The 24,936-nt window shown below is 40.1% G+C and overlaps 2 protein-coding genes across 2 annotated transcripts in view; one reads left to right on the forward strand and one right to left on the reverse strand.

The window, feature by feature from the left end:
• Window positions 1-9,940, reverse strand: part of MANSC1 (MANSC domain containing 1) — a 28,263-nt gene extending 18,323 nt beyond the window's left edge. The window contains exons 1-3 of the mRNA XM_006888470.1: window positions 9,788-9,940; window positions 9,547-9,699; window positions 110-222 (exon numbers count right to left, since the gene is read on the reverse strand). Of these exons, the coding sequence (XP_006888532.1) occupies window positions 110-222; window positions 9,547-9,699; window positions 9,788-9,940 (419 nt within the window). The remainder of the gene's footprint in view (window positions 1-109; window positions 223-9,546; window positions 9,700-9,787) is intronic.
• A 19-nt stretch (window positions 9,941-9,959) lies between these two features.
• The window catches only part of LOH12CR1 (loss of heterozygosity, 12, chromosomal region 1), a 158,216-nt gene continuing 143,239 nt past the window's right edge, over window positions 9,960-24,936 (forward strand). Inside the window, exons 1-2 of the mRNA XM_006888413.1 lie at window positions 9,960-10,017; window positions 13,166-13,309. Coding sequence (XP_006888475.1) covers window positions 9,960-10,017; window positions 13,166-13,309 — 202 coding nt within the window. The remainder of the gene's footprint in view (window positions 10,018-13,165; window positions 13,310-24,936) is intronic.

Here is a 24,936-nt window from a genome sequence, read left to right on the forward strand (position 1 = left end):
AGGGTCGCTCTGAGTTGAATACAACTCGTAGCACATAACACGACCACCACCAGCAGCAAATAAGAAGCAGGCATGAAGTGCCAGTGATTCTTACACCAACTGGACCTACAGCAGCAGCTGTGGCTGAAGCAGAGGACCAGAGAGCACAACTGTGAAAGAGCTGACCTTGGGACTGCTACTCTCAACCAGAGCTAAGAGCCTAAGCCTAAGTTTGTTGGATAACTGAAAGGGGGGGAGGTGAAAGAAGTGGGAGCCATAATTGGCAGGACCAAGAGCTTTGTAACACTGACCTGAAGCTAGGAAGCTCAAGGCTGAGGTTCCTGTGAGCACATTGCAGGAGCTGTCCTGAGTGATTGTATTCTGCTACTAACCTTACTTATAACCTTTTAATTTCCCTATGATTAGCTATGAGCTATCACAGTGAATTGCAGACACCATAGAGGAGTAAGATTGTGTTGGATAGAATAGAAACAGTTCTCCACTATAGAGTTGGTAAACGTCAGATATGGTCATATCCATGCAACTGCTGCTCTTTTCACACTCCCCTTATACATACAAACAAATGCAATCTTACTAAACCTCTAATACAACTCAATGGGTAAATGGTGTTTGGTTTAGTTTGTGTCAAAAAGCTTGCAAACTTAAAGTACTGTATAATTGTAGATTATTATTCTAGGTTGGTTACAGATAATTTACATCCCATTTTTAACCAAGAGCAATTGTTGACAGAGATGGCATGTAAACAAATGAGCTTTGTGTGAAAGTAACCCTATTAGTTGAATCTAAAGAGTGACCTACTCTGATAATTCTGTTACAAGAGATTGGCTTCAAAGAGTTACCAAGAAAAGGAAGCTCCACAGAGATTTCCCATTGCAATGATTTTTGACTGATACAATAGACTGGTGTACATTTATCTTTCATCTCTGCAGATAATACATTTGCGAGTCCAGGGCATGGAGAGGCTACATTCTTTGAATGATGAGTAGACAGTGACTGGGAAAAAACATCATGCTTGCTAAAGGGTCAGGGAAAAAGAGAAGTCCTCTTAATGAGATGGGCCAACATAGTGACTACAATCATAGACTCAAGCACAGCAGTGATTATGAATATAAAGCAGAACGGGACAGTGTTTTGTATATAGGGTCACAATGAATTGGAGCCAAATCAATGGCATGGAACAACATCATCCTCTCCATTATTAGGAAGTCCAGAGTTTGGCACAAACTAGGTTTTTCTCTATATAGGAGCTTCAGATTCAGTTTTATGACACAAAGAACCTAATATATTTTTTTTCTCCAAGTTTTATGACAGTGAACAAGGGACACTGGTGGAAATAATGTTTAGAGAAATTTTATTTCGATTGACGTAAGTCAGATAGTAAAATTAGAAATCATATCCATTATTATATTATTGTCTGAAGACATCTTTGATCTTACAAGTCACATCTATTCACAGAGAGGTGCAAAATAAAGGGCAGGGGAGTATTTTATTCAAAAAGAATGTGTTTAGCAATTGTTGGGGAAATTAAAAAAACCAACCCCAATAAGTTATATGATCTATCTCCAAGATGCTTATATTTTAGTAGGGAAGATAGATATATAGATTAATGATTGAATAAAGAATAAATACTATGGTAGGACATCGAAAGGAGACTCAGAGAATAGGCATCTGAATGAACAGAGGAGTCTGAAAAAGGATCTAGAAAGAAGTAAGCTAAATCTTGAAGATGAAGTTATATTATCCAAATGGGAAAAGAGAAGTGTGAGAATTTCAAACTGAAGAAACAGTATGGCCCTCCAGACAATTAATTGCCATGCATCTAAAAGTTGGACAATGATTAAGTATGACAGTAAAGAATCAATGATTATGAGTTGTTGTGTTAGAGAAGAGTACTGTACTGACTGCCAAGAGAACAAATAGATCTTGGAGAAAGTGAAGCCAAGGTGCTCTCTGGAGGCAAGGATAGTGAAACTTCATCTCACATACTTTTGGCATGTTGTTGTTGTTGTTAAGTGCCATGTCACAGATGACTCACAGTGATCCTATGAATGAAAGACCTGAACACTTATATAACTTTCATTGTTTCTCTAAGTTCATAGGGTTTCCACAGGCAAGCTATTTCGGAAGTGGATGTTGTTAGGAGTCCTTAAAGAAGGACATCATGCCTGGAAAGTTGAAGGGTCAGCATAAGAGAGGAAGACCCTCAACAAGATGAATTGATAAGGTGACTGTAACAATGGCACAATTGTGTTGGAGATAATGAAGATGGCACAGGACAAGGGAAGGGTCAAATCTGTTGTTCATAGACTTGATATGAGTTGCATTCAACTCAATGGCACATAACACCACCATTATTTTTTGCCAATGCTTTCAATGCAGCTTCTTCTACTTCCTCCTTCATTACTATTGGCTCCTCTTGCTCATATGGTACTTCTTGAAATTTTTCAGTGTCAATCAATTCTTTCTGGTATAGTGACTCTGTGTATTCCCTCCATCTTCTTTTGTTGCTTTCTGGGTCATTCAATATATTGCCCATAGCATCTTTCAATATTGTGACACAAGTCCAAAATTTTTCAATTCTTTCAGCTCGAGAATGCAGAGTGAGTTCTTCCCTTTTTACTCTCCAAATCCAGCTCTCTGTACATTCTATTATAATACTTTGCTTTGACATTGAGAAAAATGGGAATCCCAGAGCAGTTGTTTTTGTACTCATGCGGAGCCTATACCTGGACAATGAGGCCATTGTGCAAACAGAGCAGGGGAGAACTGCATGGTTTGGAAATGGGAAGGGAGTGATTGTATTCTCTCTCCATACCTATTCAAATGCATGCTGAACAAATTATCTGAGAAGCTGGACTCTATGAAGAGGAGTGTGGCATCTGGATTTGAGGGAGACTCATCAATAACCTGCGTTATACAGATGACACAATCTTGCTGAAAGTGAGGAGGTCTTGAAGCACTTGTTGCAGAAGATAAGGAATGCAGCCTTCAGTATGGATTATGTGTCAATGTCAGAAAAACAGAGATTCTTAACACCTGACTGAAAGGCAACATCATAATGGATGCAGATTGAAACTGTCAAGAGCTTGATCTTGCATGGATCCACAACGAACACCCTTGGTATTTACAATCAGGAAATAAGGGCACATATTACCCTGGGAAAATCTGCAGTTAGGGACCTTTCCAAATTATTAATGTCAGTTTGAAGAAGGTGCATCCTATTCAGGCCATAATCTTTCTGATTACTAGCTGTGCATCTGAAAGCTGGACAATGAATAAGGATGACAGAAAAAAGAATTTATGCCTTTGAGTTGTGGTGTTTGAGAAGAGCACTGAACATCCCATGGACGGCCAAGAAGATGAACAGATAAATCTTGCAGAGGGTGCAGCTGGAGTGCTCTTTGAGTCAAGAATGATGAGGCTTCACCTGACATACTTTGGGCATGTTGCAAGGAGGTGCTATTCCTTGGAGAAGGACATGATGCTAGAAAGGGTGGATGGTCAGCAAAGGAGAGGAAGACTCAACCAAATGGATTGACATGGTGGCTGCTTCAATGGGCCATTGTGTGAGGATGGCACAGGATAGAACAAGGTTCCAATATTTTGTTCATAAGGTCACTATGAGTCATGCTTGACTTGACTGCACCTAATAACAGCAACAACTAAGTGCATGGCATATTATAGGAGCTCAGTAGCTGCTGAGTCAATGAATGATGGCATTTTTTTTCTCTTCAGAATAGTCTTATTTTGAGCTACAGCTTCATTGAGATATACAATTCATATACCAAATAGCTGACCCATTTAGCACACATAATTTAATAGTTTTTAATATATCCACAGAGTTGTCCATGAAACCCTATACCCTTTAGCAGTAACTCTCCATTTGTCGTCCTCCAAATCCTTATCTCCAACTCTCATGGCTGTTAGCTGCTGTCAAGTTGATTCTAATTCCTAGCAGCCCCACGTGTGCAGGGAACTGCTCCACAGGATTTTCCACCTTTCAGAAGCAGATCACCTGACATGTTTTCAGAGATGTCACATCTTTATGCTCACAGCAGGAATAATTTCTTTTAAAAGGACTAGTTCAAAACTAAGGGAGCTCTGGTGGCCTTGTGGTAAGGAACTGCACTGCTGTTGCAAAGGCATGCGATTTTAATCTACCCGTTGCTCCTGTGCGATTTACTGCCCCTGAAAATCTGCTGGAGGGTCATTATAGGACTTGACAAATCACAACAACAGTACAAAATTGGTTCTCATGAGGCAGAGGTTAAAAATATTCCAAATGTCCAGCTTTTCCAAACTGTTGTACCACTCCGTCACCTCTACCATTGCCTTCTTTCTCCCATCTATGTCCTTGGGCTCCATAGTTCGCTAGAATTCACAGAAATTAAAAAAACCACTATGGAAATGGCTCCCATAGTTGCAGGGGCTGGTACGTCTCAACTTAGATCAGGCTTGTTTGAAAGGCAGCGGCAGGCAGCAGTGGCTTGGAAGTTTATTGGTACAGGCCAAATCATGTAGGTTCTGAGATGGGTGACAGGCCTGGTACCTACAGACTGTGGTTCTCAGAGCAGTTGGATGAGTTTAGATGCATTGTGCAGAGCAAAAAGGAATGAATCTTTCAAGAGTATTCTACTATCAACCTATATTCCTCTATCAGCATTCCTCATATAAAACGTACTCCCAAGAGAACTAAGAGTGATGACTTGGAACGTACCTTATCGATTCAAGATACAACCCACCCCTAATCCTACCTCATTAACACGGCAAAGAACTTGCTTTAAAGAGTCATAAAACAGGTTAGAATTTACAAACATAAAATTAATGTTATGGCTGGCAGGGCCATATTACTTAATTCAATGCACCATAGTCACTAATGCAGTAGCCAGTATCACTATTTCATTCATCTTTTTTGTTGTTGTTGTTGAATAACATTCCATTACAGGAATATACACTTATCTACTGGACTAGACAAGATGCTTCACTATAATCCTGAAGGCATGCAGTTTGAATCCATCACCTGCTCCAAAGGAGAAAGATGGTAGTCTCCTCCTGTAGGATTAACTGCCTCTGAAAACCTACTGGAGGGTCAGCTATGGAGCACTTCTGACTCGACAGTACACAGCAAAAACAATTCATCCACTGATGGATAGAATATCTTTGTTTTAAAAAAAATTATTATTTTTTATGTGTGTACCATCAAATCGGATCTGACTAGTACAGGAGAAGATTGTCCCTCCTTCTTCAGCAAAGCATTTGGTGGATTCTAACTGCACATTTCTGGGAAGAATATCTTTTTAGATAAAATATAAATAAATAGCACCATCATATCAGTATCAATTTGAGTATGGAACACAAGATACTTTGATTTGGAAGAGGAGGAACAAAAGCTAAAATATGAGTTATTATTCTTTTTCACATCACAACCTCTCCAACCCACTCCACAAGGATGGTAGATTTAATTGGATAACCAATATTCAGAAGGCTCTTCTGAGTTCCATCAGCTTCATGGTTTATATAAACTTAAAGACTGTAGTCAAACATTACCTTAACAGTCTATTCTGGCCCCTCAGGCAGATTTATATGTTATTGGCTGTCGTTAGGTGCCATAGAGTTGAGTACGATTCATAGTGACCTCTGAACAACAGATCTGAACCCTGTCTTATCTTGTTCTATCCTCAATTTCTGACACATTCAAGCCCATTGCTGCAGTCACTGTTAACCCACCTTGTCAAGGTCCTCCCCTTTGCTGTCCCTCCACCTTTCCAAGCATGATGCCCATCTCCAAGGAAAAACTTCTCCTAGCAGCATGCTAGGAGTATGTGAGCAGAAGCCTTATCACCCTTGCCTCCAAGGAGCACTCTGGCTGGACCTTGTCCAAAACATGCATGTTTATTCTTAGGCAGTTTATGGGATATTCAATACTCTCCTCCAACACCACAGCCCATTGTCATTCTTACTCGTTGTTCAGCTCTCAGATGCATAGCAAGTGATTGAAAAGACCATGGTCTGAATCAAGTACACCTTAGTCCTCAAACTGACATCACTGCTCCTCAATAATTTGGAGAGGTCCCTGACTGCAGACTTTCCCAATGTAATACTTCTGATCTCCTGACTGCTGGTATCAAGTATACTGACAGTGGATGCAAGTTAAGATGAAGTTACTGACAGTCTCAGTCTTTTCTCCATCTACCATGAAGTTGCCTATCTCCAGTGGTGAGGATTTTTGTTTTCTTGACATTAAGATGCAATCCATATTGAAGGCTGCATTCTTTGATCTTCTACAGTAAGTACTTAAGGTCCTCCACACTTCCAGCAAGCAAGGCTGTGTCATCTGCATAACAAAAGTTATTGATAATTCATAATCTTATGGAATCTTCAATTTACCTTCATTTACACTTTTCTGTTTTGCAATGTTGAGTAGAGGGAAGAGCACCAGGTTTCAAAAGAGCAGAGCTTGGGTGGCCTAGTAGGTAAGGAGATGTGCTCTTTAGTACTTTGGAATGGGTAGCTGTTGTCAGCTGCTGTTGAATCAAATACCATTCTTAGTAACCCTATGAACAGCACACCTGAACCCTGCCCTATCCTGTGCCATCCTCATCATCTTTGACCCACTAGAGCTCATTGCTAAAATCCACATGTTAATCCAACTCACTGTGGGTCTTCCTCTCCTTTGCTGATGCTCCATCCTTCCAAGCATGCTGTCCCTTTCCAAGGAATAGCTGCACCTATCTATCTACATGTCCAAAGTATGAAAGACAAAACTCCCATCTTTGCCCCCAAGGGGCATTATGGCTTCACTTTCTTCAAGACATAGCTGTTCTTTTGCCAGACTGTGGAATATTCACTATTCTTCTAATGGATAGTTGTCATTTGCTATCTAGTCAGAACAGACCCAGAGCTGACCCTCTGGTGGGTTTTCAGAGGCAGTAAGTCACACAGAAGGAGACTGACCATCCCTTTCCCACAGAGCAGCTGGTGGATTCAAACCAAGTGCCTTTGGGATTATAGCACAGTTTCTTACTGCTAGGCCACCAGAGTAAATTCCGAAGAACATGAATATCACTATGAGAACAAATGTGCACGCGATCCAACTCATGGTATTTTCAATTGCTTCATATGCATTGGAAAGTTAGACAGTAAGAAAGAACTGATGTCTTTCAGTGTTCCTTAGTAGGACTTCATTTCACACACGTAGGGCATGTTATCAAGAGGCATGAGTGTGTGGGGAAGAACATCATGATTGATAAAGTAGTGGCTGTTATGTGCCATCTAGTTGGAACAAACTCAATGACCAGACATGAAGAGATTACCCATTTTTTGCACAAAGCAGCTGGTAGATTCTTATCAACTGCTTTTGAGTTGGCAGCACAATTCCTTACCATTCTCACCACTCAGCCAATAGGCAGCATTATGATAGATGGTGAAGAGATGGCCAACAGCTTTAGTTTACTTGGCTCTATCATCAACATTCTTGGTACCAGAAGCCAGGGAATAAAAAGTTGAATTGCACTGGGAAAGTCAGCTGTCAGGGACCTCTCCAGAGTACTGAAGAACAAAGAATCAGTCTGGAGACTACGGTACACCTGATACAGGCCATGGTTTATGCAATTACCTGCTGATGCCTTTGGGCTGTGGTGCTAGAGAAGAGTATTGAATATACCGTGTAATGTTAAGAAAACAAATAGGTTTTTCCTGGAGAGAGTGAAACCAGACTACTCCTTGAAGGCAAGGATTTTGAAGCTCCATCTAACAAATTTTGGGCATGTTGCAAGGAGAGACCAGTCCTTGGAGTGGGACATTATATTGGGAGGTTAGAGGGACAGCCAGCACAAGAGGGGGAAACCCTCAACTAGATGGATTGACTCTGATTAGTGTAATGGGGGTAGGTGTGTCGGAGACAATAAGGTTGGCTCCGGATAGAGCAGGATTTAGAGCCATTGTACATAGGGTCGCTATGAGTTGCAAACGAATCGATGGCACATAGCAACAACAACAACTAAAATTTCTTACCACAAAGCACTGGAACACTCAAAAGCAGGTTTTGAGGTGGAGGATCAGAGAAAAAGAGGATGAAGACCCACAATGAGTCGAATTCACATAGTAACTACAACAGTGGGGTTAAGTACAGCAGAGATTATAAGAATGGTGCAGGATCAAGTGATTCACTCATGTTATACAAAGGGTCCCTAGGAGTTGGAAGCAACTGGATGGAGCCTATCAAGTTCTAATTTCACCACTTTCTACCTGGTGACCATAAGGAAATTACTGATTATGGCTGTGAAAATTGAGTAAGGTAAAATAAATATTTGTCATGTAGTAGAGTGAGAATTACTTTTAAGAAGATCATTCCTTATGCTTCTGATATATTTAAACTGAAATTTTCAAACACAGATGTACTCCTTTTGGGACAGAAATAGTGGGGTCAAAATATATTCCCAAAAAGCAAAAGGTCAGTATGTCAACAATTTGTTTCTAGGAAGAATATGTTAGGGTAGAAATAATTTTCCTAGGGAGAATGTGTATGATTGAATCACCTGAAGCATTTGCCCAGGGAATAAAACACTCCTTCCCAGCCACTCCATTTCAAATAGTCACCTACTTTTCCTTTGTTTCTATGCATAAAAATCTCTAACTTGATAGAGATATGGGAGTGCTTTCTATTTTCACTTAGCACAGCCCACCTCAAGTTCTATTTGTTATTCCTCATTAAAATGCTTTTTCGTTTACTTTTAACGGATCATAAGATTTTCTTCTCTCTCACCCATACAAATTCTCAGGACACTTACTAGAAATTTCATGAAGCAAATAAGAGAAATGATTTGAAAGTTCTAAGATTTCCAGACCACCTAGCAACTTGACATTTCATTGCTACATCTTATCTCAGTCCTCCACTTGCCCAAGCTGGCAGTTTACTTTTTGCATGACTCCCTCATGCCTTTTCGTTTCAGAGTAGCTAATCAGTAATTGTCAAGAACCCCAGAAAGGACGTAACATCTACTATAGGGACATTTGCTTTTGCTTGAAGATGACTACACACAGCCCAACACATGTTTTACCCAGTATTTTCTACTTACTCATCTTTTTTTTTCCTTCTCCGCTCCCCCCCCCCCCCGGTCTCCTAGCAATTTTTTGTATGATTGTTCACTGCCAAACAAGTATGGATTTTAACTCCCCATCTCTCTTTGACCTTCCTGGGCCTTGGTTTTCTATTTATAATTCTCAGAGCCAGTGTAGGCGCACATGACTATTATTTATTTTCCATTTATAAAGCAAGGTTAAACATACCTAGTAAATAATTCTTTTCTGTTAAAAAAGGAAGACAATAAAAAGCATCCTATCTTGTAAAGTTGTTATGAGGATAGGAATAAAGTGCCTAACACACTGCTGGTGCTTAAAAGTGGCCCATCATTACCACAGAATAGGTCTTACCCTTTGCATAGACTCCAGCTTTTTGGGTGGTCGGGCCCTTTAAGGCGGTGGCACCTTAGTTGCCCAGGAGAGTTTTCCCACCCCGCCCCCTGGTAGGGGGCGGGGCTTCCTAACCCGGAACTGACGGCCGCGCGTAGCCGGCGCCGCCAATCTACGTTCCGGAAGGAGCGAACCTGCCAAACGAAGCGAGTGAGTGGAAGCGGCGCCGCCCGCTGGCCGCTGGCGAGGCTGAAACTGGGCGTAACCTGTCTCGTCTCTCCTGTGCCCCTAAAGAAGGAGAGGGAACGGCGTGTCACTCCCTTGCCTCCTTACTCTTCTGTTCCCGAAAAGGGCTTCCTCATCCCCGGCCACCTACGCTTCCGCGTGGGCTGGGCGGGTAGTGCTCACATGCTGATCCCACCGCGGCACCCATACTCTGTCTAGCCTTCCCTCTCGGTCCCCGGCCCCGGCTCCGGCTTTGTCGCCCCCGCCGCCAGAGCGGTGGCCGCTCGTCCCGCCGTTCCTCCATTGCCACCGCTGCCTGCACCATGGGCAGCGAGCAGAGCTCCGAGGCGGAGAGCCGATCCAACGATCTGAACTCCTCAGGTCGGTGCCCTAACCTCCCAGCCTCCTCTAGCTGGTCCTGTCGGCTTGTGGAGCGGTCAGCCGCCCAGGCTAGCGGGGTCTGGAGCCGGTGGGCCGGAATGCACAGAAAGCCTTTTCAATATTTTTCCTTTTTCTTAAGTCACCTTCTGCCTTAGCCTCAATTCCCCTGGTGGAAGTGCGTGCCTGTAACTGAAAACGAAGCCAGTGTGGGTGCACATTCCCATTATGCGTTTCTTCTGACTGCAACCTGGTCTTTGAAAGATTTGACCTAACGAGGTTTTGGCTCTAGTATTCACTGCTGACATAAGTGTGGCTCATGCAGTGCCTCTAAAATGTGGTTTCTTAAAAGCGGGTCTTTTTAAAGATATACCTCTTGAGAAAGAATGCATTGTAGGTGTATAACCAACTTGAATGAACCCCTGATTAGAAGATGCAGTCGTCCCCGGGAATGAAGATTTTTCCTCAGTATTTAAAATCAAAATGAGTAGAGGTATTGTGCCTAAGTACAGCGAGTGCTTAATAAAACAACAGATGCTTGGTTTAGGTCGATCTGCCAGTTTGTTTTGTTTTTGTTACCCACAAATCATTGAACCATTCATTAGAGAGGCCCTAGACAAGTCGCACTGGGGTTACCAATCCAAATTAGATCTAAAAAAAAAATGCTCCTGGTAATTGTAATAAAAAAAAAATGTAAAAAAAAAAAAAGGTAGAGGTTAACTGATCTATGGACAGTCCACAGTGAAGGGTGTCCTTCAGAATTAGTTCAGACTTTCAAGGCATTGAATTGGATTGGAGCAGCACTTATTAGGAAGCTGTTGTTATGTGTGGTAGGAGGACCCTTAGTTGATCCTCCAGCAGGTTTTAAGTGGAAGTATAAATTGCATGGGAGGAGATTGCCCATCCTTTTCCTACAGAGCAGCTGGTGGATTCAAATTACATGCCCTTGGATTGCAGCACAGCTTCTTATCACTAGGCCACCAGAGAATCTACATAACAGCTACATTTATTAGGGAACACTATCTTTGCTACTTATATTTCCAGGGAAGGTCCACAGTGCTTTTTCTGTCATATACAGTAACCAGATACAGTAACTCTCTGTTGTCTTTGTCAGGCCAGAAGCATATTTTGAGATGGAAGCATGACATGTTTTTAATGTATACTCTCCCACCAACTCACAATGTAGGATGTTTCCTGACGCTTGAATTTTCCCCTTTCCTTGTACAAGCCAGATGCTTTTACATGTAGGTTTGCATTTAATCCAAACAATAACCATTTACAGAAAAGGTAAGGGCTAGAAAGTAGTGAAGTTGCCTTCCCTCTGATCTGGGGAATAAGGAATCATACTGAATTTGTATAAAGAAAAAAAACTCTGGCATGGATTTTGTAGAAAATTAAGTAAATTACCTCAGGAGATTAAAAAATATTTCTTGAAGAATAATAAAAATAGCAGAAATTCACAAAGAGTGGATGATTAGCTTCCAGAAGGCATGGTTTCTTTGGATGGACCTTAGAGCTGTAACTATGATGAGCCTGGGAATACTAACTTCTAGAGTATTAAGCGATCTACAGTTTCTCTTTTGCCCATACCAGGCAATGCATGGGAAGAGGAGAATTCTTAGTCCCAGGAATCCTGTATCATTTGAATCACTTCCTTCCAGATGGATTACCATCTCTCAAGGGACCTATAATTGGCCTGCATCTCCAGCAGTTCTCCAAATGTCTGAGTTTTGCCTACGTCTGGAATGGAACTAGTGTTATTTTTGCTTTTCTTGGACTAATGTCTGTAACTTGGAGAGGACCAGAGCCTCCGGGACGGATTTATCCTGTGAGGTTGAGAAGCAGGGATTTTCTCCTGAATAGGTGCTATTGGACACACTTGACCTAATAGTGTGGATGAGCAGCTTAGCAACCCCAGTGTCATGGGTGTGGGCCATGTACAGCAAAACGCACAGACTTTCATTTCCTTCCCAAAGTCTGATTTTAGCACGGTTACTCTAGGGCAAGTCACAGCCAACTTTGGTACCATCATTTCCTTAGAGTAAAATGAGGTAAATGTTGGGATAATCAATGAAGCAGACATTTAAAACACAAAAGGTTAGACTTTCACGTGCAAAATAATGCTTCTTATTAAGAAACACACACACACACACACACACACACACACACACACACACACACATCTATATATATATCTTCACTTCCTAAACCACATGCCTTTGGAAACTATGTACTTGGAGAAACGACAGTTCCTATGGGAAGGCATTAGTTCTTTTGTTTATAGAGTTGCTATGAGTCGTACTTGACTTGATGGCTATCAACAACAATACATGTGTGTGTATATATATTTTTTTTATTATTTGTTTATTTTATTTGTTTTTGTGTACTGCAGAGTCGGAACCTACCCAGAGCCTGATGCTTTGCTGGGTTTTCAGAGGCAGGTACCCACGGAGCAGCTGGTGGATTTGAAATGCATGTGTTAAGATTGTAGCACAGCTTATAGCCACTAGGCCACCAGAATCCTCTATTTTATATTTATGTAATGTTTATTCTTAATACTATAGCAGCAACAACAACAACATTCTAAATATTAATATATAAGCCTCTTATTTAGAGTCAACAAGATCGAGGAGGGCCTTTGCATTTAAAGTTGGTTGTTAATATCTTTTGGAGGAACGTTCTTCTAAGTGGTGCAACACTCTTCTGTCAATATGCTATACTGAAGTGACCTGGAGTTTCTGCGATGCTTAACCTTGTGCCATTGATGTGTTAAATGCCGTAACGGTTACCCATGGTGGAGAGTGTTTGGTTGAGCTCCCAGTATAAGCCAGGTTTGGAAGCAGGAGTGGCATCCACTTCCTAAACAGCATGCCTCTGGAAACTCTATGAACTTTGATAAATGATGATAGTTATAGGAAGGCTTTAAGCCTTTTGTTCATAGGGTCACTATGAGTCATGCTTGACTCAGGGCAATCAACAACAACAATAGAAAGTAGAGGTTCTCATAAATCCCCTAGTATCTCTGCTGCAAGGTAACCAAAGTTAGCATTTTGTCATGTAAAAATATTCTTTATTACTGTGACAGAGAATTTTGTGAAGTGTAGATATCCAGCTAACATGCAACTCCTGAGCACTGTAACTCTCTTTTCAGTGACCCCTTCTCCAGCTAAGCATAGAGCGAAGATGGATGATATTGTGGTTGTAGCTCAGGGCTCTCAGGCCTCACGGAATGTCAGCAATGATCCTGATGTCATCAAGTTACAAGAGATTCCAACTTTCCAGCCTCTTTTAAAAGGTAAGGGGTTATTGCAAGAAATTTTACGAAAAAAAATGTGTATAAATTGTTGCACAAAAAACTAAAATAAAAAGTTCCAGAAAAGAATTTCAAGAGGTTGTTTTACCTTATGAGGAGTAGAGATTTTTTTTTAAAATATTGATTTGCTTACAAAGTTTGTATACATTGGCTTTCACACTATTCTTTATTCACATTATGTTTTATGCAGTCACTCCTGTGCATTATGTTTTACAAAATTAATCACCATTGAATCTTGCCCATCATTACCTTGTCTTTTCAGTCCCTGCTGGATCCTACTTCCTTCACCCCCTTTCTCCCTCCAACCACTAAACTGTGCAACCTGTGGTTTTGCCCTTACCCATCTTCACCTCTCCACTCTCAGCCCACTTAGCATAATGCTCTCCAGTCTCCCAAGTCATGTAGTATTTTTCTAAATCATTGCTTCTGAGTGCTACATAGTATTCTTTTGTGTGAACTTACCACAATTTCTCAATCCTGTTTGATTTTGGTTGGACAGTTTAGCTGTTTCCATGTTCTTGCGATGGTGAATAATATTGCTCTGTACAAATCTCCATTTGTGTCTCAGTTATAATTTCCTTGGAGCATATTCCTAGTAGTGGAATAGCTGGGCCATACAGAGTTTCTATGTTAAATTTTTTGAGGAAATGCCAAACTGCCTTCCAGAGTGGTTGTACCATTTAAAGTCCTACCACCAGTGTGTGAGAGTTCCTACCTCTTCACATCCTCTCCAACATTTATTATTTCCTGCCTACTAAACTTTACCACTGCTACTGGGGTGAGATGGTATCTCATTGTGGTTTTGGTTTGCATCTCTCTTATTACCAGTGATTTTGAGCATTTCTTCTATGTCTGTTGGCCATCTTCATCTGTGAAAAATCTTTCCCTGTCTCTTGGCCATTTTGTAATTGGGTTATCAGTCTTTTTTTTTTTTTTTCCTGGAAGCCCAGGAGTATTCTGTAAACTTTTGTTATGAGACCCTTGTTTGAGATTGTATTGCCAAATGTTTTTTTCCAGTTGGTGTGGTAGGTTTTCTTTTCACTCTGTTGGAAAAAGTTTTTGATAAACACAGAAATTTAATCTTTAGAAAATCCCATTCATCAATTTTATGATCACCAGATTGTACATTTCTGGCTGTGTCTGGCAGCTTCTTTATACTATAGGCCTTCTAAGCTTGGTTCCAGTTTGTCTCTTATGAACTTTATAGTTTTGGGCTTTACTTCTATGTCTCCAATCCACCTTGAGTTGATTTTTTTTTTTGGTATGGTGTGAGATATGGATCCTGTTTCAGCTTTGTACATGTAGCAAGGACTGGAGACTTTGTATAACTATGCTCTTCCTGGGTATATTTGTGTGTTACTCTCTTTATTTCCTTTAGGTCTTTGCTTAATTGACATCTTTTCAGTGACTTCCTCTTTGACTGCACTAGTCAAAGTTGCAATCCTTTCCCCTGCCTGTTTTCCCTCTAACTCTTCATCACTGTTGGTGCAATGTACAGTTTATTTATATTGTCTCTCTTGGGCTGTGAGCTCTTATGATGGCAGAAACCTTGTGTTTTGTTTCCTGTTAGATCCCAAACACTTGGAATAGAGCCTGGTACAAAGTAGGGATTCACTGAATGAATGAGTGTTGGAGCTGACCTCTACCCTTGCCCATGAAATAAATGTCGTTCTTGTCTGTGGCCTGGACTATGAGTTAATTACTTCAGATTCCTAAAAGAAAATCTCCATATCCACTGAAAAAATGGGTAATTAATTCTATCAGATATTTTGAATGAGGAGAATGTGTGTGGTTTGGACAATCAGTCCATATGATTAAGCATATATTGAAGCATAATTTGGGGGGCTGTAATTTTGTTATTTTAGTAACTCCATTCAGCTGTTGTAACAACAGCAGTTATGTGATGTCGAGTTGCCTGTGACTCACAGTGACAATATGTACAGTAGCTCCAAATCCTGTCCTATCTTGAGTTAATTTCATTGTCTCTGAAATGCCTACCCCATTACCCCAACTACTGAGTCAATCCATCTCATCCAAGGTATTCCTCTCTGTCCCTCCACCCTTCCAAGCTTGATGTCCTTCTCCAAGACTGGTCCCTCCTGGCAATGTGTCCAAAGTATGTGAGACAGAGCTTCGGAATCCTTGCCTCCAAGGAGCAGCTTTTTTTTCTTGTTTTCTTGGCAGTCCATGGTATGGTCAATACTTTTCTCCAGAATCTGAACTCCATTCAGTAGCAGAGATGATTTTCCATTAATTGAGTAGGGTTTCTTTCTTCCTCTCCAAGATTAAAACCCCCTCCCCCATTGCCGCCTTGGCAATGGTCTTATTTCAGTATTTAAAATTTCCCATTTTAAAAACTGATAGTAGGTCTATCCCATACGGTTTCCAAGGCTACATAATGCTTATAGAACAAGTCTGCCACACTTTTCTCCTGTAAAGTGGCTGATGATTTCAAACTCCTGACCTTTTGGTTAGTAGCTGAGTGTTTAGCCATTGCTTCACTAGCATTATTTCAAGATTGTTGTTGTTATGTGCCATCAAATCAACTGCAACTCATAGCAACCCATCGGAATCTGGCCCTCTCCTATACTGTCTTCACCATCTCCAGTATACTTGAGCCCATTGTTAGCGTCACTGTGCCAATCCATCTTGCCGAGGGTCTTCTCTGAGGAATTAATAGGGACTGGCTGCTATTAACAACATGCCCAAAGTTTATGAGAAGAAGCTTCACCATCCTTGCCTCCAAGAAGCAAGCTGGTTACACTCTCTCTGAGATACACTTGTTTGTTCCTTTGGAATCCCATAGGATGTGATGTACTCTTCTTGAACCAAATCCAGAGGCACTGATTCTTCTGTCATCCTCAGTAATTTTCCAACTTTCAGATGCATAGCAAGCAATTGAAAAGACCATAGCTTGGATCAGGCACAACTTACTCTTCAACATGATATCTTTGTTCTTCAGCACTCTTTGGAGAGGTCCTTGGCAGCAGATTTTCCCAATGTAATACATCTTTTGGTTTTTTGATTGCCAACTGGTCGCTATGAGTTGCAAGCGACTTGACGGCACATAACAACAACAACAACACCACCACCAGTACTATGAATATTGACTGTAGATTTAAGTAAGATGAAATTGTTGATAACTTCAGTCTTTTTTATGTCTATCATGATGTTGCCTCTTGGCCCAGTGGTGAGGATTTTAGTTTTTTTGATGTTGATATGTAATCAATATTGAAGGCTGTGATCTTTGATCTTCTACAGCAAATGCTACAGGTCCTCAATTCTAATGTAATAAAGGTATCGATAAATCTTCTTCCGATTTTGGTGCCACATTCTTCTTTGTAACGTTTGGCTTCTCATATGATTTATTTAGCATACAAATTGAATAGGTATGGAGAAAGCATACATCCCTGATGGACTCCTTTCTTGATTTTAAATGATTTAAAGAAAAGAAAGGAGAAAAAACAATTGATAAACAACAACCATGCAGTAGTCCCTTACTCTCTCTCAGACAACAGCCTTTTGGTCTAAGTATAGGTTTTGTATGAACATGATAAAATGTTTTGAGATTCCATAAATATAAGGTCTTAGTTTCTTAACCTAGTTTAATATAAAATTTCCTACATTTTTGTAGCTATTTGTATGAAGATACAGTCTCAATGCAAATACATATCATCCCTTTAATTTTTATATCATTAAATAATTTCCTTTAAAATCATTAAAGTGAATGATCTGTACAAGATCAGATGGTACATAGAAAGGTTGAACTTGGAACCTCCTTTATCAATTTCAAGTCCTGTACTAGTTACGTTGTTTGTGTGCCGTCAAATTGGAACTGACCTGCAGCTGACCCTCCAGCAGGTTTTCTGAGGTAGTCAGGGTTGTGTCATCTGTGTAATGTAGGTTATTGATGAATCACAAGGGAGGAGGTTGCTCATCCTTCTCCTGCAGAGCAGCTGGTGGATTCAAGCCACATTTCTTTGGGATTGCAGTGCAGCTTCTTACAACTAAGCCAACAGAGCGCTCTGTACTAGTTACATTAGTCTACCCCGTAAACAAATGATCCTTTATAAATTCATACATCATCTCATTCTTCCTAGTACTTCATGCTTTATAGAGGGGACAGATGTTTTCAGTTTGTTAATCTGTTCTTCCTAGACTTCTCCTTGGTTACCTATCTGACTTTTACATAAATTAATGTACTTTCTGTTACCTATCATCTTACTAGTTTCATTATTTTTAAGAATAGGGTGATTCTCCAGAGAAGTGAAGGTAAATGCGATTTCCATCTTTATATACCTATGCACTCATTACAAGCAGATCAAAAGACAGAGATTTACATTTAAAAGCTTAGAGCTGAATCCTAAATCTGTACTATTATCTCTTCTGGAGTTGCAAGTAGAACTATCCAATAGTTATAGTTTTTATACTGCTTTGTTGTTGTGGATTTCAACTCATGGACATCATGTGTGGAGAAAACTATTCTATAGTCTGTGACCTTTTGAAAACTAGTCATCACACCTGTCTTTTGATGTGCCTCTGGGTGAGTTTGAACCTCCAGCTCTCTCCTAGTTGTTGTTACGTGCCATCAAATCATCATCTCATAGTGATCCTATGAACAACAGATTTGAACCCTGTCCTATACTTACCATCCTGGACACACTTTGCTGTAGTCACTGTATTAATCCATTTTACCGAGGGTCTTCTTCTCCTTCATCAACTCTTCACTTTTCCAAGCATGATAACCCTTTCCAAGGAATAGCCTCTCCTAACAACATGCCCAATGTATGTGAGATGAAACTTCACCATCCTTGTCTTCAGGGAGCATTCTGATTGTACCTTCTGCAAGACATATCGGTTCATTCTTTAGCAGTTGTTAGGTGTCATCGAGTCAAGTATAATTCATAGCGACCCTATGAACAAAAGATCTGAACCTAATCCTGTCCTGCGCCATCCTCATACTTGCTGACACACAAGAGCCCACTGCAGTAGTCACCATATCAATTCACCTGGTTGAGGTTCTTCCTCTCCTTCTCTGACCCTCCACCCTTCCCAATATCATGCCTGTTTTCAAGGAGTAGCACCTCTTGGCAACATACCCGAAGTATGTGAGGCAAAGCTTCATCATTCTTACCTCCAAAGGGCACTCCAGCTGCACGCTCTCCAAGACATATCTATCTGTTTTCTTGGCAGTCCATGGGAAGTTTCGTACTCTTCTCCAACACCATAGCTCAAAGGCATCAATTCTTTTTCAAAGGCATCAATGTCATTATTCATTATTCTTTATCCAGGTCTCCTATGTATAGCTAGTAATCGGAAAAACTGTGGCTTGAATCAGATGCACCTTAGTCTTCAAACTGACATCACTACTACTCAATAATTTGGAAAGGTCCCTAACTGCAGATTTCCCCAGCACAATGCATCTCCTCATTTCCTGACTGCTCCTACCAATGGTGTTAATTGTGGATCCAAGCAAGAGGAAGCTATTGACAGTTTCAATCTCCTCTCCATCCATTATGACACTGCCTATTGATCCAGTGGTAAGAATCTTTGTTTCTTGATATTGAGACACATCCCATTCTGAAGGCTGTATTCCTTGATCTTCTCCAACAAGTGCTTCAAGTCCTTCTCACTTTCAGCAAGCAAGGTTGTGTCATCTGCATAATGCAGGTTATTGATGATTCTCCCTCCAATCCTGATGCCGCATTCTTCTTCATAAAGTTCAGCTTCTTGGATAATTTGCTCAACATATAGACTGAACAGGTATGGAGATAGAATACAACCCTGACATACTCCCTTCCTAGTTCCAAACCATGCTGTGCTCCCCTGCTCCAATCACACAGCAGTCTCCTGATCTAAGTATAGGTTCCTTGTGAGCACAATCTGTGTGCTCTGGGATTCCCATTCTCCTCAATGTCAGCCACAACTTGTCATGATCCACACAGTCAAATACCTTTGCATAGTTGATAAAGCACAAATAGACATTCTTCTTTCAGCCAGGATCCATCTGACATGAAAATGATATCCCTGGTGCCACGCCCTCTTCTAAATCCCCCTTGAACTTCTGGCAATTCCTTATCTATGTACTGTTCCAGCCTTTTGGAGTGATCTTCAGCAATATTTTGCTTGCATGTGATATCAGTGATATTGGTGATAATTTTCACATTCAGTTGGATCACTCTTCTTGGAAATAGAAACAAATATGGACCTCTTCCAATACCTTGCCCAGACAGCCATCCTCCAAATTTTCTGGCATAGACTGGTGAGTGCATCCAAGGCTGCATCTGTTAATTGAAACAGTCAATTGGTGTTTCATCAATTCCTGAGGCCTTATTTTTTGACAGTGCCTTCAATTCAGCTTCCACTTCATCTTTCATTACCATGTTCATAAGGTACTTCCTGAAATTTTTCCATGGCAATCAATTCTTTCTGGTACAGTGACTGTGTATTCCCTCCATCTTCTTTTGATGCTTTCTGGGTCATTAAATATATTTCCCATACCATCTTTCAACATTGTGACATAAGGCTTAAATTTGTTTTTCAGTTCTTTCAGCTTGAGAAATACAGAGCGAGTTCTTCCCTTTTTGGAGGCTCCAACTCCAGCTCTCTGCATATTCCATTATAATACTTTGCTTTGTCCTCCTGAGCTGCATTTTGCGATTATCTGCTCAGCTCTTTCACTTTGACATGTTTTCCTTTAGATTTGACTTCTCGACACTACAGTGCAATATGTAGTCTCTTCTGACATCCATTTCAATTTTTTTTCTTTCTCCTCTGTTTTTGTAATGATCTTTTGCTTTCTTCATATATGATATCCTTAATATTGTCGCACAACTCCTCTGGTCTTCTATCATTGGTGTTCAATACCTCAAATCTGTTCTTAAGATGATCATGAAATTCCAGTGGAATTTATTTAAGATCATATCTTGGTTCTTGTGGATTTATTTTAATTTCCTTCAGCCTCAATTTGAACCTGCATATGAGTAACTGATGATCTGACCTATAGTCTGCCTCTGGTCTAGTTTTGATTGCTAATATTGAACTTCTCCAGTGATTTCGTCCACAAATATAGTCAGTGTGATTCCTGTGCAGGCCTACTGGGTGAAATCCATGTGTAAAGTTGTCTGTTGTGGCTTTTAGAAAAAATATTTGCAATGACTAAATCATTGCAAATACAAAATTCAATCATTCTATTTCCAGTCTCTTTCACTAAGCCTATATTTTCCAACTACTGTTCCTTCTTCACTGTTTCCTACTTTTGCATTCTCACCACCAATTATCATCAACACATCCTGTTTTCATGTTCGGTCAATTTCAGACTGCAAAATTTGGTAAAAATTCTCAATTTTTTGCTCTTTGGCACTTTAGTGTAGGAACATATACTTGAATAATAGTCGTGTTAACTGGTCTTCCTTGTATGTGTATGGATATTATTACATACAACATTATATTTCAGGAGAGAACTTGAAATTGACTTTTTGACACCATTCTTCTTAAGTTTTTCATTCCCTTTATAGTATACCATATGATTAGCTGATTGAAAGTGGCCGTAACTGGCCCATTACATGTCACTAATGCCTAGTATGTCAATATTCATGTGTTCCATTTAACAATTTCCAGTTTTCCAACATTCAAGCTACGAACATTCCATGGACCAACTGTTAAACAATTTTTGTTATAGATTTTTCTCATTTCAACTCACTTTGAATCTAGGCTCTACCACTATGCTACTATATTCTCTGTGTTTAGTGTTCATGGGGTTTTCGGAAGCCTTTTATTTAGGAAGTAGGTGGCCCATCCTGCCTCTTAGTCTGTCTTAATCAGGGAGCTCCACCAAAACCCATCCATGATTGGAAACTCTTTTGGAATTTGACACACCAGTAGAAAAGGTTTTAGTATCACAGCAACCCCAAAAAATCACAAAACAATGAACTGACAGACAAGTGCTCCACCACTTAGAACAATGTTCTCTCCAAACACAATCAATACCAACAAACTTTTAATACAAAGCCCTCCCCCCCAGATCCTGTTTGCCCACAAATGAGATCAGATACAGTTATTCAGTTTACAGTTGATTGCTAACACAATTAGAAACACCCAACACAAACACACACCCACCCACCCCCCACCCACACCCCCAATAGGCCTTCCCCTTTGCTCCTTTCCTTGAAAAGCAAAAGAAAAACTCCCTCATTGGTACACCCACCCACACCCCCACCTCCAGCTTTCAAGTAAATCACAAACGCTTAGGCTTTCTTTAGTAGCAGCCCATGAAATATTCAATACTCTTCTCGTAGTTGAATGTTTAAAACAGGAACTCTGTTAAAACACACACACACACACACACACACACACACACACACACACACGCGCACACACGCGCGCGCACACACACGCGCGCGTGCGCAAAAAGAACCAGGAACTCTGTTTTCTTGCTTCTATTTCCCTATAGCTCTGGTGGCCTAGTCGTGATCAGTTATGCTGCCAACATAAGGACAGGCAGTTAGAATCCTCAAGTTTCTTCACGAGAGAAAGATGGACAGTCTCCTCGAGTATGATTTATTGCCTCAAAAAATCCACTGGAGTGTCAGCTATGAGTTGATTCCTACGCAGCACACAAACAACACTTCCTGTTAACTCTATTCTTGTCTCCCTTTATCCTTCTAGTCCTGAATAAGCTTTATGTGACCAAGTCTTGTCCCCATTTTGTGGAAATACTTTTAACAAACAGCATAACAAAACCACTTAAATAAACATAATGACTACTATGGTCTGCTATGGTTTTATTAACCATTTGAGGTAATTAATAATTTATAAGAAAAGACTGATTAATAAGAGTAGCATCTGAGAGAAGACTTGCTGTCTTCAAATTTAAATCTTCATTGGGAACCAAATAGCAAATAATAATACGGTTAGAATATTGGACTTAAGTGCTTTAATACGTGGGTTTGCATTTTTTTACGTTGCCACCAGTTAGGTCTGTTGTCTTGGCTTTTTTTTTTTTTTTTTTTTTTGGTCTTTGTTGAGAACATTGAAAATGATTCTAGAGGAAGGAAAGGTGATAGAAAGCTGGGTACAATGATAAAATTTGGGGCTTGTTTAAGGAAGGAAAAAAATCACTGTTCTTTCACTTTTCAGATTAAAACACTGAGACTTAGTGAGTTTAATTGCCTGATGTCAATCACTATAAATGATAGCCCATCTCAAGATGGCATCAGGACATTTGGTTTGAACTATTCTACATGTAGAATATGGCTCATTTTCCAATTCTAGCAAATCCCATTATAATAATCACTAGGCTATAGTGACTATAACAATGGGCTTTAGTGTGGCAGAGATGATGAGAATGGGCCAGGATAGGGCAGGGATAAGATCTGATGCTAATAGAGTTGCTATGAGTCATATTTTACTTGAGGGCACCTCACACCAGCAACAACATGTTGTAGTAGGAAACAGGGCGGAGGGTTTGAGGCACAGCTTTTGTTGCAGACTTTACTGTTTTGAAATTGTTCTGCTTAGTAGTTTAAAGCCCTGCTATATCTGCCTGCTAGGTGGCCACCGGCGTGACCTATTATTCTCACCTTTGCACTCTGATCTCTTTTTTCCTCTTTCCTGCTTTCAGGATGAGGATATTTCTCAAAGTAGTAAAAAGGGCGTCACAGTGAAGGCAGTAGGTCCCAGGTTTGATTTCAGAAAGCTTGTATTCAAGTTAATGACAGTTTATTCTTTGAAAACAATATATTCAAGTAATAGACAGAGTTCACTATTGTTCCATAATGTCATATGATGTAATGCTAATGCTGGTGGGTGAACTGCAGAGGCAGTGACTGGGCGAGTTTAGGGCTATTTGTATGACTGAGGTAATGCTTGCATTTTTAATAAGCAGATTCTTTCTTTGGCCTTAACCCTCTTGGATAAGTACACCCTAGTATAACTTAACATAATGCATAACATAATGTTCCTCCTTCCCCCGCCCCAAGATTGCTTTTTCATAGTAGTAGTCTCAAATTAGCAGCAATTTCTTTGTAAATGTAAACCAGTTTATATAAACTGAAAGATTAGAAAATCAGGACAGAAACTTGCAAAAAATGGTCATAACAGAACCTAAAACAAAATGTAATTGATTTGATGTAAATTACATTCCTTGGGGTTAAATAAGCCCTAGAGATGTCTTACTTAAAATTCAAGCACTCATCATTTTTAATGACTCCTACCCTACTTCATGTAATTCTATAGATATGAAATATTTACAGCAGAAATGCGACATTGTTAAATGTTTCATATAGGAAAGCTGTGAAAAGAATTCTTCTCTTCCATTAGTAGATGAATATGTGCACACACATACATAGGCATTCTCTGTGACTGACCTACCATTTTTGTTACTGACCTTTGATATACATAAGAGATTGTTTTATTGTTACCGAAGGAACTGTCACAGATAACAGCCAAAAAAACCCCCATAACTCAAATCCAACCCTTCCCCCCTGCCCCATCACTATTGAGTTGGTTGTGACTCTCCACTGGATTTCTGAGACTGTAAATCTTTATGAGACGGGACTGCATTTCTTTCTTCAGTGGAGCAGCTAGTAGATTTAAATCACTTACCTTCTTTAGTTAGCAGTCCAACATGAAACACATTGTGTACCAAAGCTGCTTTGATACAAACAAGGACTATCAAAATTGAAATGTAAATAATTGATATTTAGCAGGCTTTTTTGAAGTTCTTATTTAGTTTTTAAGAACATAATACAGTCTTCTCACCCCGCAAAAATAGCAGTGTTCAATAAGACAGCAAACAAATGCTAGCAAAGTTTGGGGAGATGGAAACTCTTAAGTACTGCTGGTGGGAATGTGAAATGGTGCAATCACTACAGAAAGCATTTTGGCACTTCCTTAGAAAATTGAAAATTGAAGTAGTATTTGACCCAGCAAGCCCACTATTAAGTATGTGTCCTAAGGAAAGAAGGAGAATTAATGCCTTTGAGCTGTGGTGCTGGAGAAGAGTATTAGAGTACCATGGACTGCTAGGAAGACAAACAGATTCATCCTGGAAAGGGTCAAACTAGGTGGCTTCTTGGAGGCAAGGATTCTGAGGCTCCGTCTAACATACTTTGGACATGTTGTAAGGGGAGACCGGTCCATGGAGAAGGACATCATGCTTGGTAGGGTGGAGGGACAGTGCAGAAGGGGAAGGCCCTCTATGAGGTGGATTGATTCAGTGACTGGATTAATCGGGATGGGAGTATCAGAGACAGTGCGATTGGCACAGCACAGAGCAGAGTTTAGGGCTGTTGTACATAGGGTTGCTATGAGTCGCAAGTGACTCGATGGCACATAACAACAACAACCTAAGGAAATAAGAGTTACAACATAAATTGACATACTTCCATGTTTACTGCAGTATTATTTACAATAGCAAAGAGTTACAAAAAACCTCAAGTGTCTATTAAAGGATAAATGGTATATTGGAGTATTATGTATGGTTAAAAAAGATCAGGAATTTGAAATACTGAATGAAGTGGTTGAATCTAGAGTAAATTATGCTGAGTAACTTAAGTCAGTCACAAAAGGATAATTAATGGTATAAGACCAGTAATACAAAAAGCTAA

Source organism: Elephantulus edwardii, unplaced genomic scaffold (assembly GCF_000299155.1).
Source record: "Elephantulus edwardii isolate Elephantulus edwardi_28Jun2011 unplaced genomic scaffold, EleEdw1.0 scaffold00067, whole genome shotgun sequence".
Taxonomy (NCBI): Eukaryota; Metazoa; Chordata; class Mammalia; order Macroscelidea; family Macroscelididae; genus Elephantulus; species Elephantulus edwardii.